Below are 13,999 nucleotides of genomic sequence, written 5' to 3'. Positions count from 1 at the left end.
GCTTTCATGCCTGCCTGGGTGGTTTGGTGGAACAGGTCACTAGTGGGGGCGGAGCTCACAGCAGGGCAGCCTTCAGAAAGTGTCTCCTGTGGGGTGTGAGCAAAGGCGCTGCCGGGTCTGTGAGAGGAAGTGATGCGGCGGGAGACCCTGGTGTCCTCAGCCTCCGGTTTCTTGCGTCCCCACTTGCCCTCCGCCTCAGTCCAGCTGGGGCTGTTTCCAGGGCCAGCAGCCATGAAGGGGGGTGTCCCTCCTCGGCCAGGGAGCCCCCGTGGGCACCTCTGCAGGAAGCCGCCTTCACACTCCTGGTTGGCGTGGTGTGCAGTGATACCACGCCTGGTGGCCTGGGCCCTGGGGACGCGTGTAGAGGTGGCCCTCAGACTTGGCGGTGAGGATGGCTTCTGTTGCAAGCCCGGCTTCTCACTGCACTTTTAGGAGCTGGAATCTGCCACGTGAGAGCAACAGGGACAGCCAGCGCTGTGGTGTGAAGTGGACAGAGCGGCGCCGGCCCTGAGCCCTGCAGACTGGCGCTGGGCCCGTCAGATGGCCCGGCATGCCTCGCCTGCGTGTTCGTGGGGGCACGGGGACACCCGCACGACGCATGTGTGGGCTCCAGGGCAGCTTCAGGACGGACATGCGAGGGTGAGGGTCGCCCGAGTCCTGGACAACCTGAGAGGCTCTGGTGCCCTGCCTCCCTGGGTGTCGCGGATATGGGCTGCGTGCTGGTCACTCGAGGGTCCTGCCACCCCCACTGCCCAGCTCGGTGCCAAACCGTCACGGGCGAGGACAGGGTGTGATGCCAAGGGGGCGGATCCTAAGCAGAGTCCCCTCGAACACCCTGCTTTTTCTCGGGCCCGTAGACCCCCAGGTGAAGACTCTCCCGCGTGAGCAGGTTTGGAGATGCCCCTCTGTCTCCCCAGGGCTGCTGCTTCTCTGTTGAAGGTGGGCCTGGGGTGGTCTAAAGGAGTCGGTAAACATCGGTGTTCCGGAGCACATTGCAGGTGGCACTCATGGACTCAGCCGCCCGTCACCCCTGGGGAGGGGTCAGGGAGTGAGGGGCGGCAGCAGAGTGTGGCCAGGGTTCCTGTGGCCGCTCTGCTGTTTCCGGAAGGTCTCCCGTGGCCTCCCGGAGCCCCGGCGGGCCGCGCTGGCCCATAACTCCAGGCCGGGTGGATCTGTAAGGTATTTACGTTGTGATCTGAGTATCTTCTCTCTGCTCTTCCTGTGTCGCAGGGGGCCGGACGTTCAGTGGGCAAAGTGACTTCCGAGTCACCGCCTTGAAGTTTCATCCGAAGGACCACAACCTTTTTGTGTGCGGGGGCTTCAGCCCTGAGGTCAAGGCCTGGGACATCAGAGCCGGCAAGGTAAGCCCACCTGCCGTGGGGCCTTCTGCGGAGAGCTCGCCCCCATGAGCGGCAGGGTCAGCAGGTCGGCCTCTGCCCGCGGGGCTTCGGGTGGAAGAGGTGCCACTCAGCAGTCCGTGCTCAGCGTAATGTTTAGCCGTTTTGAAAACAGTTTGGAGTTGTTAAGATGAGGAAAGCACCGCAGGTGCGATTCTGTACAGCATGTTACCAGCGATGTTTATTGAGCACCTACTGTGTGCAGGTGTTTCCAGAGACTGTGAAATGAACCTACTTGGGGTGACCCAAGGGAACTAAGTGTGGACACGGGTAACAGGTGCAGAGAAGTGCTCTGTGTGTGCATGCGAGTGTGAGTGTGAGCTGGAGGGAGGGGGGGCTGGGCCAGCATTCGGGGGCAGGGGCAAGTCTTCTTGGGCGAGACCGTGCTCTTCCAGGGCCCTGCAGGCTCGTCCCCGTCAGCCCCACAGAAGAGGGAGCCCCACCCTGCCCTTCATACAGCCAGCGTAACGGGTGGCAGCTTCGGCCCTGCTCTTCCTGTCACCCTCTGCCCCAGCCCAGCAGGAGGCCCTGCCCTAAGTCCAGCTGGAGTGGCTATGCCTCCTGGCCGGTGTGACTGCAGCAGCTTCCCATCTGGGCCTCTGTCCCCCTTTGCAAACTCCTGCGGTCCGTTCTCAATGGCAGACGGAGGCGGAGCAGGTGGTTACAGGGAGAGTCAGGGCCCCCAAACCCGCACACTCGGGGGAAAAGCAGTGTCCCTGCAGGGCCCCAGGCCTCCTTGCTCTCTTCCGCTGCCCCTCCCCTCCTGCCCCATGGGCCCCCTCGCCTTTCCTAGAAGACCCTAGCGCATCCCACCCCAGGACTTCCGCACTTGCCCTGCCTGCCTGGAACATTTGCCTCCCAGTGTTTTACCAGTGGCTCATGCGCCACCCACTGCACAGGGTTCTGCTCAGAGGCCCCCTTCTGTCTGCTGAGAGGACACCCCTGGCCACCATGCCACCAAAGATGACCTGGCATTCAGTTGTCTCCTTTGCCCCCTCTCTTTTTCCATGGCATTTATCACCTGGCGTACTGTGGATTTTACATGTCCGTGTGTGTCTCCCTCCACTGGAACGTAAGATCTTCCTGGGCAGGGATTCTTGTTGGTTTTGCGTGTTGCCGACTTCAGCTGCCAGAACAGGCTGGCCGAGCGGACGAGGGGGAGGCGGGGAGGTGGGGAGGTGCCGAGAGTGCAGTACAGGGGCGGCCGTGTGACGTGAGGGCAGGCCCCGGTGGGAGGACGTCCGTGCCATGTGCCTTGGTTTGGATCGGCAAGGGGAACCCTCCAAGCGAGGAGGGGGTGCTGGGATAGCGCTGAGGAGGGGTTCACCGCGGGGCGCTGAGGAAGAGCCTTACCCACTCGGGGGCTTGATGGGGTTCGGGAGGCTTGTTTTCTAGTTCAGAGAGGCACTGCCCTGGTCCGAAGGAGGCACCCAGCCCTTCAAGTTCTGCAGGGTGGTTCACGATAAAACTCGGGCTGAACTTGACTTTGAAAGAAGAAGGTACAGAATGTCAGGGGCTATCCTCCGGTCAGGACTCAGTGTCCCAGCCTGAAGGGCTCCGGCCTGCTGCATCTGCACAGAAGGTTCTGCCCAGGGCTGCCCCCTACAAGGGCGGCCCCCCAGCAGGCCTGCCCTGAGGGGAGGCTGGTCCAGTGGCCAGAGGGGCGCGGAGACCAGACAGCACTCCCTGGGCCAGGTTGGCACTGCCCACAGGCCTCTGCAGATGCAAGGGTGTGGGGCTTGGGGACGCAACCTGAGGCAGGCGTTGCTGTGCCGGGAAGGCAGGCACGTTGCCAAGTGTCTCTCCAGCTATTGATGTAGGTGGAGGCATCTGTGCGAGAATCTGACTCCGCCCCCACAACACCCCCACCCCCACCGGGGCACAGGGCCTCTGGCCAGACTCAGGGGACAGCTCCTTCTGGCCCAGTTGTTACCTCTGGCAGATGTAGTGAGCGCCTCAGGTGGATGGAGCAGGACAGGAGAAGGAAGGGCCGGCACTGGCCCCTGCCCCCCCCACCCTTGCCCCCTGGCAGCTCCAGGCTGAGCCTGCTGGGTGCTGTCCCGGGTGCTGAACGCCGCACCTCTTGGTCCAGTGCAGGAATAGCTGCCGGCCCCATGCTTGGCTTTTCGGATCGTAGTCAGGGAGATTGTAGTCAGGGTTGACTGGAAACTAATCTCAGGTGGAAGCAGGCGAGTCACAGACCTCAGGTCAAAAATCAAGACCCACTTTCCCTCTTAAATACAACAAAAGGCCTGTTCTGTCGTAAAAGTAACGCACGATCTTATTTTTAAAAAAAGAGAAAAGAGAGGGACAGGAGAGAAGCGTTGGTGGAGCCAGCCAAAGGCAAACTTAGCAACTTTCGGCAGCTTCCATTCCTTCTTCTTGCCCCTTGCATGTGGGTTTTTTTGAAAAAATATTCTTTGCTCTTATTTTCATTTATAATGTTGTACTTTGCTTTTCTCGGAGCACTGTTAAGGTTTTCCTAGTTACCGCAGACTCCTCTGTGGGTCTCGGGACATCCCCCCGGAGCAGTGTGCTGGGCTGGCGGGCCCTCTGGCTCGTGGCCGGCACTCACTGCTGTGGGCACTTGGACACTGTGGGTCGAGCGAGTCGGTCCCAGGGCCCCTGGGTTGGACATTTGGGACGCCCGTCTCACCATTTAACAGTGATAGATGGGAGGACAGAGGGCAGGGGGTCGGCAAACAGCAGCCTGGGGCTAAATCTGGCCAACTGCCTGTTTTTATAAGTAAAGTTTCATTGGAACACACTGACATTTATTTATATGTCACCATGGCCATGTTCACACTACAGTGACAGAAGTGAGTCCGACAACAGAGACCACATGGCCTGCAAAGCCAAAAATGTCTCTGACCTCGGTAGATCTGGCTGTGACATCGTCACCCTGTTGGTTGTTGGTGCGAATTGCGTACCCACCCAGGACGCCGTCCAAATGCTACCCCGCTATGACCCAGTGGTTGAACTTGGGACACAAGCTTAAAGAAAGAGACTGTGATGTGGGAGCACCCCACAGGCAAACACGGGTCTTGCGTGTGAGAGGGCGTGTGAGAGCAAGGGCAGGGAGCGGTGTTTCCCGTGGCGAGAGGAGGACGCCTGAGACACCGCCGGCAGGACAGCCGGTCTCCGGAGACACATTGTCTGGGCACACGCTCTGGACAGGGGCACACGGCCAGGGTCTCCAAGAGTCGAGGCTGAGGAGTTGCTGGAATGTCCGACTTTTACGCTACTTTCCAGTCTTGCCATCTTATGATTCCTTAAGCGTAGCCAAGCGATGGATGTTGGGGTCCCGGACTCCTCCAGGGCAGCCCAACTCGTTCCCGCAGGGGGCGCTTGGCCCCCTTTCTTCTCTCTGGGCCAGTTTCTGCCCCTCAGGCCCCGCGTTCCTGCGGAGCGCTGGACTTCACCTCCAGCAGGTGCTCACCCGAGCTGGCTCAGTGCAGCCCCGACCAGAGCCCCTGACCTTCTCCCTCGAACTCGCGTGTGTGCTGGCACCCGGGTGTCTGTGTCTGAGCTTTATGTCACTGTGGGGGGTTCTCTCCCGCAGCCCAACTGGCCTGCGGGGCTGCTGGCCTGGGCTCTGGGAGAAAACCTGGGCGCACAGTCCCCTGCTGCCACTGGCTGTGGAGGTGTGAACGTGGCGGGGGCGAGCCAGCCCCCAGGGCCCCCCCCCACTGTGGAAAATGCCAGACGCCATTGCTTTAACATTCACTGAGATGACTGTGTAGTTGGGTAGGAAATGGGTCAAATTTGTAGAAAAACAACAGGCTTAAAAACCACCCTTTTTGTAAGACTAAGTTGGGGAACCCCAGCCTCAACAAGCACCCCGCAGTTGAGCAGGACCAAGCCCTGGAAATCAGAGCAGCGGTGGAAAATCCAGGACACGTGGCCCTGGGCTGGGAGCTCGGCCTCTGCCCAGTCCCCGCTCCCTGCTGGGGGCGGCTGGCCAGGGGTCTTCCCATGCTCGGCTCCCCTCCCTCCGGGGAAGAGAGTGGCAGGTGCACACAGCCCCGGTGACCTCCAGAACCTGGCCCCATGGCTCGGGGATAAAGTCTCAGGACCAAATCTGCTCTGACAGGCCAGCTCCCTTTTGACCCCTGTTGGTTTGGCAGGAATCTCAGTACTTCCTGCTTCTCCAACATCTTTCCCTCCCTCCCTCCCTCCCATCTTCACTCCCAGATCTTGAGTTGGTGTCTTTCTTGACCTCCTCTTGGATCATGTGCTGGCCCCTCCCCAGGTGTGTGTCCTGCGGTGCAGGTGGTGGTGGGGAGGTGGCTGGCTGGGTGCCCTCATCCAGCGCCTGTCCTCACACCCCTGGAGGTGGCATCCGAGCAGGGTGTGCAGGCCGAGGCCTGGGCTTTCCCTCCGTTTGCTGCTGCATCTCCTGGGCCTACGGTGGGGGCGGGGCTGTTGCGGGAATGTCTGCCAGCCCCAGTCAAGAGTGATTTTTAAGATTCCGAGCGATGGACATGCCCAGGTGAAGCAGAACAAGTCACCACGTACGAGGGGGCCCGACAGCTGGAATCCCCTGGAGGGCAGGCCCCTTGTAGTACAGGCTTTCCCCACTGGGCGAGTGTTTAAGGAACCCATTGGTGTCAGTGCACCAGCTGGCGTTGCTGTGAGAGGCTGCGTTCGGCTTCAGTGAGTTTTTTTTTTAAAGACTCTTTCAGTGCATTTGCCCATTTCCTGACGAGTGATCTACCAGCGCATCTGCCCACACTGCACTGAGTGGTCAGCGGTTCTTGACTGAAAATGGCATGATTCTTCCCCCTGTGCCCCCCCAGTCACCCAACCTCACCCTGAGTGACTTGTTTTTGTTCCCCTGGATGAAAAACGTCCTCACAGGGAGACGTTTTGCTGATGTGGAAGAGGGGGAATGAAAAACAGCAGAAGCACTAAAAGACATCAAAATTGATGAAGCTCCAAACTGTTGTGAGCAGTGGGAAAAAATGTCTTGAAAGGTGTAGTGTCTCCCCTGGGGAGTACCGTGAAGGGGACTGAGGTTTAGACGTGTGAGGATGAATACACGATTTTTTATAAATTCCACGTTTTTTGCTCCCCCCCCCCCGCTTGGGCAGCCTTCCCTGAGCGGCAGTGATGTGGGCTTGCAAAGCCGCAGGGGCTGTGACCAGGGTGCCGGCCATAGCACAGGGGTCGGAAGCACCCAACGGTGTCGGACCCGAGGCAGCAGGGGGTGCGGGCCCCAGGGTTTTTGGAACCTCTAGGGTGAGTCTGCTGTAAAGCCCGAGCGTGCGCTGCCGCCCCGGGGTCCGGCGAGGGCGCGTCTGTGAGACCCCTTTGTGGGCGCCTGCCCGCGAGGGGAGGTGGCCGAGGTTTGCATCCCCGAGGCGCCGGCTGTCTGGGGGCCCGGAGCCTGTGCCCTCGGCTCTCCCTGCCATTCGTTTTCGTGGCATTGCAGGCAGGTTGCTTACACGCCCTAATGAGGTTTTGATTACTTTCCATTTGTCTCTTTCATCGGCTTCATATTAAAAACCCTTTTTATTTGGACTCTGTGTACTTTCTGCAGCTCTAAGTTTTGCTTTAAACCAAACTTCTTATGCAGATGAGAGTGGGAGACCAGGGGAGGCAGAGAGGTGGGGGAGGGCGCCCGTGAGGCTGGAGCAGTGCCCTGCGACTAGTGCCTCGTCTTTCCTGGGCTCCTGGCACCTGCTTTCCACACGGCACTCAGGCTGGTGCCCTGGAGTCCCTGCGGACTGGAAGTTCGGTAGGCACTGACTGCGGCGGCAGGTGCCGGCACTCGCCACCTGCTGAGCTCTGTGTTGAGCACTGCACTCGCACCCCGCCTGCTGCAAGGCCGTGCGGGCAGGCGTCCCACTGACCGTGTGCTGAGGTTCAGAGGGGTTCCAGCAGCTGGCACATGGCCAGGTGGTAGTGCGGTAAGGTCTTGAACCGGGCAGCTTGACTCCTACACCTTTGCAGCCCTTGCGAGGTGGGTGCAGCCTCAGTCTTGGGTGTGAAGAGGCTGTGGTGGTGAGAGCTATGTTTCGTTCCTGGGGAGGCCCGCGTGGGGTGGCTCCAGAGCGCAGGAGTTCACCCAGCCCTGCGGTGCGCAGCTCAGCGCCTCCTGTCCGGGACTCGCCCCAGGCAGACACAGGGCCCTGCAGCCCAGGCCTGAGCTTGCGGCCCCGCGCCTGGGAGGAAGGGCCTCCTGGAGGTCCAGCTCTGAGCAGGGTGTGCGGCTGGGATGTGAACCTGGGTCTTTTTCTAAATTCTCCCTCTCCTGATTGCAGAAAAAGGACGCTTTGCACTTATTGATGTCACAGACGTTTTCTGAGCCACCCCTGGATGCCAGGCGTTGTCCCAGGACACGGGCAACAGAACCCAGTTGGGCAGCCCGGGCCTCTGGGAGCTCGCAGTCTAAAGGGTGGCGGGAGCCCCTCCGGGAGCACCCTCACCTTTGCTCTCTGGTGTGTCTGCAGCCTGCGGCCACCCTCACAGGCCACTGGAATCCCTGTGTGTCTCCTGGGCTGTCCAAAGTCTTGGGCAGAGCTGGGGAGGAGGTTCTTTGGAACCAGAACCTGAGACCTTCTGCCCAGCCCAGCCACCCTCTTCAGCCCCTCCACAGCCCTTCCCGGGAGCCAGCAGGCAGCCCCTGTCTGGAGCTGGCTGGGGAGCCTGCTCAGTGCAGACGGTGGGAGACCTGTGGCACTTGGGCCAGGCCCCAGGTCTTATCTTAGTACTCCCTCGGGTGGCTGCCACTCTTCAAAGAGCAGTAGGGCGTGTCCAAAATTGCACAGAAGACGCCGGGCCTGCAAGGATTACATAAAATGCAGAGTTCATACAATGCTAAGTTGACTCCTTTATCATACATTTGCCTTGAAAATAGGTTGTTATACTATAATCTCTCCTTGAGATCTGAAAAGATTTTAATATTCTTACTGAAATTGAGTTAGATTGATGCTTGAAAACTTACTTCACTTTGCCATAACCAAGAGTGTTTGAAAGATCCTGGGCTCGATGCCCTAGTTTTCATCCTAACACACTTCAGATGCTCACTCTTTGGTGACAGCTTCGCGCAGAGGTCACGCACACAGTCCACTGGTCCTCGAGGGTTGGTTGTGCGGCCATCGTCACAACCCACTCAGGACACTTTTACCGCCTCACAAAGGAGCCTCGTGCCCGTGGAGGACACCCCGCCCCTCCTGCTCCTCCGGGCCCCAGGCAGCCCTCACCCCCTCCCCTTCCCCATCCCCATCCGTTTGCCTGTTCCGCGAGTCTCACAGGTGTGGGATCACATGCAGTGCAGTCTCTGGCAGCTGGCCCCCTGCTTGGAGCACTGTGTCTGTGGGGCCCGTCCACAGCGTGGCCTGTGTCAGCACGTCAGCCCGCATGTGCCTGGACAGCGCTCCCTCCTGTGTGCAGACTGCACGGTGCCCATGCACTCGCCTGTCGGCCACGTTGGTGTTTCCGTTTGGGCCGCGTGCGCCCTGACTGGTGTAGCGCGCCGGGCTGGGCAGGTCTCACCGATCAGCAGGTCATCTGCCCAGGCCCCGGTCAGGGCGCGCCTGGGTTGCGGGTCCGGTGCCCGGTCAGGGTGCAGTCAGGGTGTGTCCGAGCAGCAACCCATCGATGTCTCCCTCTCACATCGACGTTTCTCTTCTTCCCTTCCCTTCCCTAAGACTAAATAAAACCTTAAAAAAAAATAGTCTAACTTTTGGCTGCCGTAGATCCTGCTGCTGTGATCCTCCGTGTGCAGGGTCTTGTGTGGACGTGTTTTCACTTGTCAGGCTGCTGTGCCACGCGGTGGGTCAGTGGGCAGCGTTGTGAGGGCCCGCGGCTGTGGCTGCGCCCTGCACGTGCCCCCAGCAGGGTCCGAGGGTCCAGTCTCTGTGCTTTCAGCAACACTTGTCGTCGGCCTCCGTGCTAACCCCGGCCCAGCAGGTGCTGAGTGGCCCTGAGTCAGGATGCCGCGAGCTGTCTGCCTCCTCACGGATGAGCCCTGGGGCCGGCCCGCCAGAGAGGGCTGGGTCGCTCCCTCCGAGTTTCGAGTCGAGATGCCCACACTTGTCCATTCACGGTATTCCGTGTTACCCTTCGGTGCCCGCAGGCGCTCTCCCCTCCCCGGGACGGTGTGTGTTTCTTCTTTGTGTTTTCTCAGGTGGCTAGAGATTCATCCCTCTGGTTGGTCATGTCAACGGAACACCAGCTTTTCTCCACCATTTTCTATTTTCAATTTCATTAATTTCTGTTCTTATTTTTATTTCTTGTTGCTTGCTTTGACTGTAATTTGTTCTGTTTCTAATTTCTTAAGGTGGCAAGTTATATCGTTGATCTGAAATTAATGTCAGCATTTTAATTCGTTACATTCTCATCTACGCCCACAACCCACAAGTTTTGATATGATAAATTTTCATTCAACCCAAAAATATTTTCTCATTTTATTTTCACTTCTTTTTGATCTCTGGGTTATTTAGAAGTGTGTTGTTTAGTTTCGAAACATGTAAGGATTTTCCAGATATCTTCCTGTTAATTAATTCCTAGTTGATTCTGTCATGGTCAGAAAACACACTCTATACGGTGTCTGTCTTCTGGAACTTGTTGGGCTGGTTCTGGGGCTCAGGTGATGGCCAGTCCGCTCAAGCTGGTGGTGCCGTCTGGTCTGCCCCTCCGTGTCTTGCCCGTTTTTTTGTCTACTTGTTCTTTCAGTTACTGGCAGATGAGTGTTGAAGTCTCTGTGATGGTGGAGTTGTGTGTTCATTTCTCTGTTTGGTTCTGTCATTTTTTGCTTTATGTATTTTGAAGTTGCTACCACAGCTCTATGGGGGGTCCGCTCTTAGGTCAAAGCTGTTAGAGAAAATAAGGGAAAAGAGAAAAAGAAAACGAAATCAAAATGAAATAGCAGCTCACCTCTGTGCCGGTCACTTCTCCAAGTTTTGACCTCTCTTCCCGGTCAATCTGCTTCTGTCTACTCTGAGAGTTCCCGGGGAATTGCTTTTCGTTTTGTCTGAGGTTTGAGCTGTAATCATCGGGGAGAGAGGCTGGAGGTGGCCAGGTGGGTTTTGAACATGTTTGTTCCTGGCCTTGAGTTTCCCCTCTTCCGGGCAGATGCCGCCTGCCCCGCAGTCTCCACTGGGGTCTCCTCCTCAGGGACTTCTCCCGGAGCCTCACTGCATTGGTGTCCCCTCCCCTCCACTGGATTGGGTGTCCCCTTCTCTGCCACTGGAATGTGAGTCACATAGGGGCTGTGGACATGACGCTGTCACTCTGCCTGGCACTGTGGACTTGCGGGGCCGATGCGGGCCGCGGCCCCATTAGTGTTTCCAGACTAAGTGCCACACCACCTTCGGCGAGCCTGCGGCGTAACTCTAGGGTTTTATGGTGGTAGCAACGTGTGTGCAGTCCAAATTCAAGCCCCAGGTCGGACCCAGCCGCTGGGGGTGCTGATGGCCACGCTGATGGGAGCACGTGGCTGTGGTGTGCCCCATGTCCACGGGCCATGGCTGCAGCCACGGCCTTTGCTTTCCCTGAAGAGGGACGGCCGGTGCTCGCTAGCAGGTCTGGTGCGATGCTGAGGAAGGTGATGGGCGGGCCGAGGAGCGGCCGTGTGGAGTTTCCCGTAGCAGGGCGCTGCCCAGCGGCCTGTGCTCAGGGGACTGACGGGCGGTGCCTGTCCTCACCCTCTGCGGGCCCTGCTTACCCGGCTCAGCTCCCAGCTCCAGCCCCAGCTGTGCTTGCTCTCCATGCTCCTGGAAAAGCTCTGGTTCTCTGGCTCACCCCCTTCACTTGTTCACCGACCATGTGCCAATCGCCTGCCTTGGGTACGGCACCCTTCAGTTTGCAGGGGTCAAAGAAACTGCAGGAAACACCTCATTTCCAGCCAAGCCCGACACTGTGGTGGCAGTGTGCAGATGGCCCTCCTCTCACACCCTGACACCAGGGCTCTCCTGTGCTCTCCTGTCCGGGGTCCCACATGAGGTCATGCAGGTTGTCCTTGGCTCCCGGGCGCCTGGACGGGGAGGCGTGGGGTGGTCTGCACCACAGGAGTGTCCCAGTGGCACGACCAGGGCTCCTGGGGCCCAGAGATCCCAGTCAGACACGTTGGTTCCCACTGGCCTGGTGGTGCTCATGGGATGGTGGTCCTAGGGGGTGCCTGGGGTGACAGTGGTCGATCACTTTCCCCTCCACCCTGCTGCAGCTCTGGGTGGTCCCAGGAGGAGGGCCCTGCCCCACCTCTCTGCTTCTGCCCAGGGCCTGGCTGCTGGGGAGACGGGCCAGCTCATGTCCATCTCTTCTTCTCCCTCCAGTGGCCCGTGACTGGGAGATCTAGCCCAGTTCTGGAGGGTGGAAAGCAGGGGCGGGGGGTGGTCAGATGCTGGACACAGGGCACTCCCTGTGTCCTGCCCTAGGCCAGTGCACCGTGACATGGCATCTGCCGGTCCCTGTGCTTCATCAGAAAGGTGGACCCTCTGCTCGGTGCCCTGGTTACAGTTGCTGGGCCAGGCCGGGTGTTGGGCTCCCCACAGGCCCAGGCAGAGGAGCCCTGCACCCCAACTCCAGGAGCGCCAGGCACACCCCCAAGGAGTTCCAGGAGGTGCAGGGAGAGGCGCCCTCTCTGCATGGGCCCTGCCCTTCCCCACAACTCCGGAGAGACGGCGCCCCCTCCTGTCCAAGTTCTCTGGGGTTGCTTTTCCACTCCGGGGGAACGGACCGGGGGTGGCCCTGGTGAGTCCCCCACACCCGGTGTCCCCACTGTCTGGGCCTCAGGTTCCCCATCTGTCAGGAAGGGGCTGAGCTCTGACGTGTCTCCTCTCTCGAGCAGACCCCGGGAGTAGCCGGGAAGGGCTGAGCTGCGGCCTCATGCCGGGCCATCATTTCCCTCTCTGGGGGTCACCGGGATCTCAGGGCGGCTGGGCGGGAGCTCGGTGTGACGGCAGCTGCCGGGGAGGTGCGGGAGGGGTCCACGGAGGAGGGAGCTGGGAAGTCGCTCAGTACCTCCAGGGCGTGGCTGGCAGAGGATTGGTTTCGCAGGATGCATAGGAGCTTTCTAGCCAGCAAGCCAGGGTGGGGCATTTTAGGCAGAAGGAATGCAGAGAGGCAGGGGTGTGAAGGGTTCAACAGGGGAGGGAGAGGGAAGGGGTCTGCGTGTGCCCGTGCAGAGGAGCGGCAGGAGCTGGGGTGAGCCTGGCTGCCCGAGTAGGACCTCCACCCGGCCATTTGCCGGTTGTGGCCCAGAGTTGAACATGCCAAGAAGGGCTTTGGCACCAAGGAGCCCTCCCCAGGCCGGCAGACACCCAGCGTGCCAGTGATGTCCGCTTTCAGCAAGGCTGGGAGCCCAGGCTGGTCCTCTGGGAGCCCAAGCCGGCCCATCAGTCACACCCCGTGTGGAAGGGAGGGTGCCCTCCCCGGCACACAGTTATTAAAGTGCGCCATCTTTAAGCCTCATTAAAGAGTGTTAAATGCTAATGAATTTAGAGAGGGGTGTCTTGGGGCCTGTCTCCTTGGAAACGTTTGAGAGCAGGTGCTCCGTAATGAGCTGTACCTGTTTTAAGAGGGAGCCACAAGGCCACTTTGATAGGCTGGGCCTCGGGTGCTGATGGGTAAGTGTGAACAAAGCTGGGGGAGGCCACGGGGATGCTTTGTGCTCTGGTGGTTTCTATAGAAACCACTGACGGGGGGGGGGCGCGGCTGCTGAGCCCCAGTCTCGTTTACACAGCCCACGGCTGCGCCGCCCCAGCCTCGGAGGCCGTCCCCTGGGCGGGGTGGGCCTGGTTTCGGGGACGAAGTGGGACAGATGTCTGTTTCGGTAGCAATAGTCCTGCTGACCCCTGCTCTGCACTGGCGGCACGGTCCCAGCTGGGCCCACTCCGCTGGCTATTTCAGCCCGGCTGCCGGCGAGAGGGGACTTCGTGGCGCTCCTTCCTCCACAGAGCTCTCTAAAGAAACTTTTTATTACCAAGAAACTTTTTATTACCAAGAAACTCAGACACAGCCCAGGGCGGAGAGACCGCGTGACGGCCCTCCTGTAGCCGGCAGCCCCTCCCGACAAATTAGAAACTGATGTGCAAGTTGCTTTTATCTGGAATCCGACCTGTTTTCCCAGCATGTGTCTCCCTTCCCAGCCCCCTTGCTCAATTATTTGGAAGTAAATCCCCGAAATATGCTATTACTTCATTTGTACATACTTTTGTTTCTTTAAAGATAAGGACTTAAATATTATTATAATACAACGGTCACTTCTAACAGTGGAATAGTAACTCTAATATCCTCACATATCCAATCCATATTCAACTTTCCCCCAATTACCTCGTAATTTCAAGCATCGTTTAAGTAGCTGCCCGGCTGGGGTCTCATCTCTTCAGACTTGTTTATTCTGTACTTTTCTCTTCTTTGTTTTTGTTGTAACTTACTTACCCGGGAACACATCGATCGACTGTCCTTTGTTTTTCGGATTGCATCCCCTGCGGTGCCATTTAACACAACTCCTGATCCCTCTCTGTCTTAGAAACCAGGAGCTCCGTGCGCGCAGACCACCGGGGCTCGTTACTCTGACGCTTGTTCTGATGGGGGGGCAGCAGCGGGCTGGAGGGGCGCAGCTCAGCCCTGCCGGTGTTGCCGGGCCCTTCCCT

At 59.0% G+C, this 13,999-nt stretch overlaps 1 protein-coding gene across 10 annotated transcripts in view; it reads left to right on the top strand.

Moving 5' to 3' along the window:
* The window catches only part of WDR25 (WD repeat domain 25), a 116,491-nt gene that overhangs the window by 84,332 nt on the left and 18,160 nt on the right, over positions 1-13,999 (top strand). For all 10 annotated transcript variants that reach the window (XM_053665995.1, XM_037130150.2, XM_037130149.2 and 7 more), the window contains one exon: positions 1,231-1,361. In XM_053665995.1, coding sequence (XP_053521970.1) covers positions 1,231-1,361 — 131 coding nt within the window. The remainder of the gene's footprint in view (positions 1-1,230; positions 1,362-13,999) is intronic.

This window comes from Artibeus jamaicensis, unplaced genomic scaffold (assembly GCF_021234435.1).
Source record: "Artibeus jamaicensis isolate MK-2021 breed Jamaican fruit bat unplaced genomic scaffold, CSHL_Jam_final contig_444, whole genome shotgun sequence".
In the NCBI taxonomy this organism is placed as follows: Eukaryota; Metazoa; Chordata; class Mammalia; order Chiroptera; family Phyllostomidae; genus Artibeus; species Artibeus jamaicensis.
The sequence above is the reverse complement of the archived record's forward strand: the minus strand, read 5'-3'. Positions and strand labels throughout refer to the sequence as shown.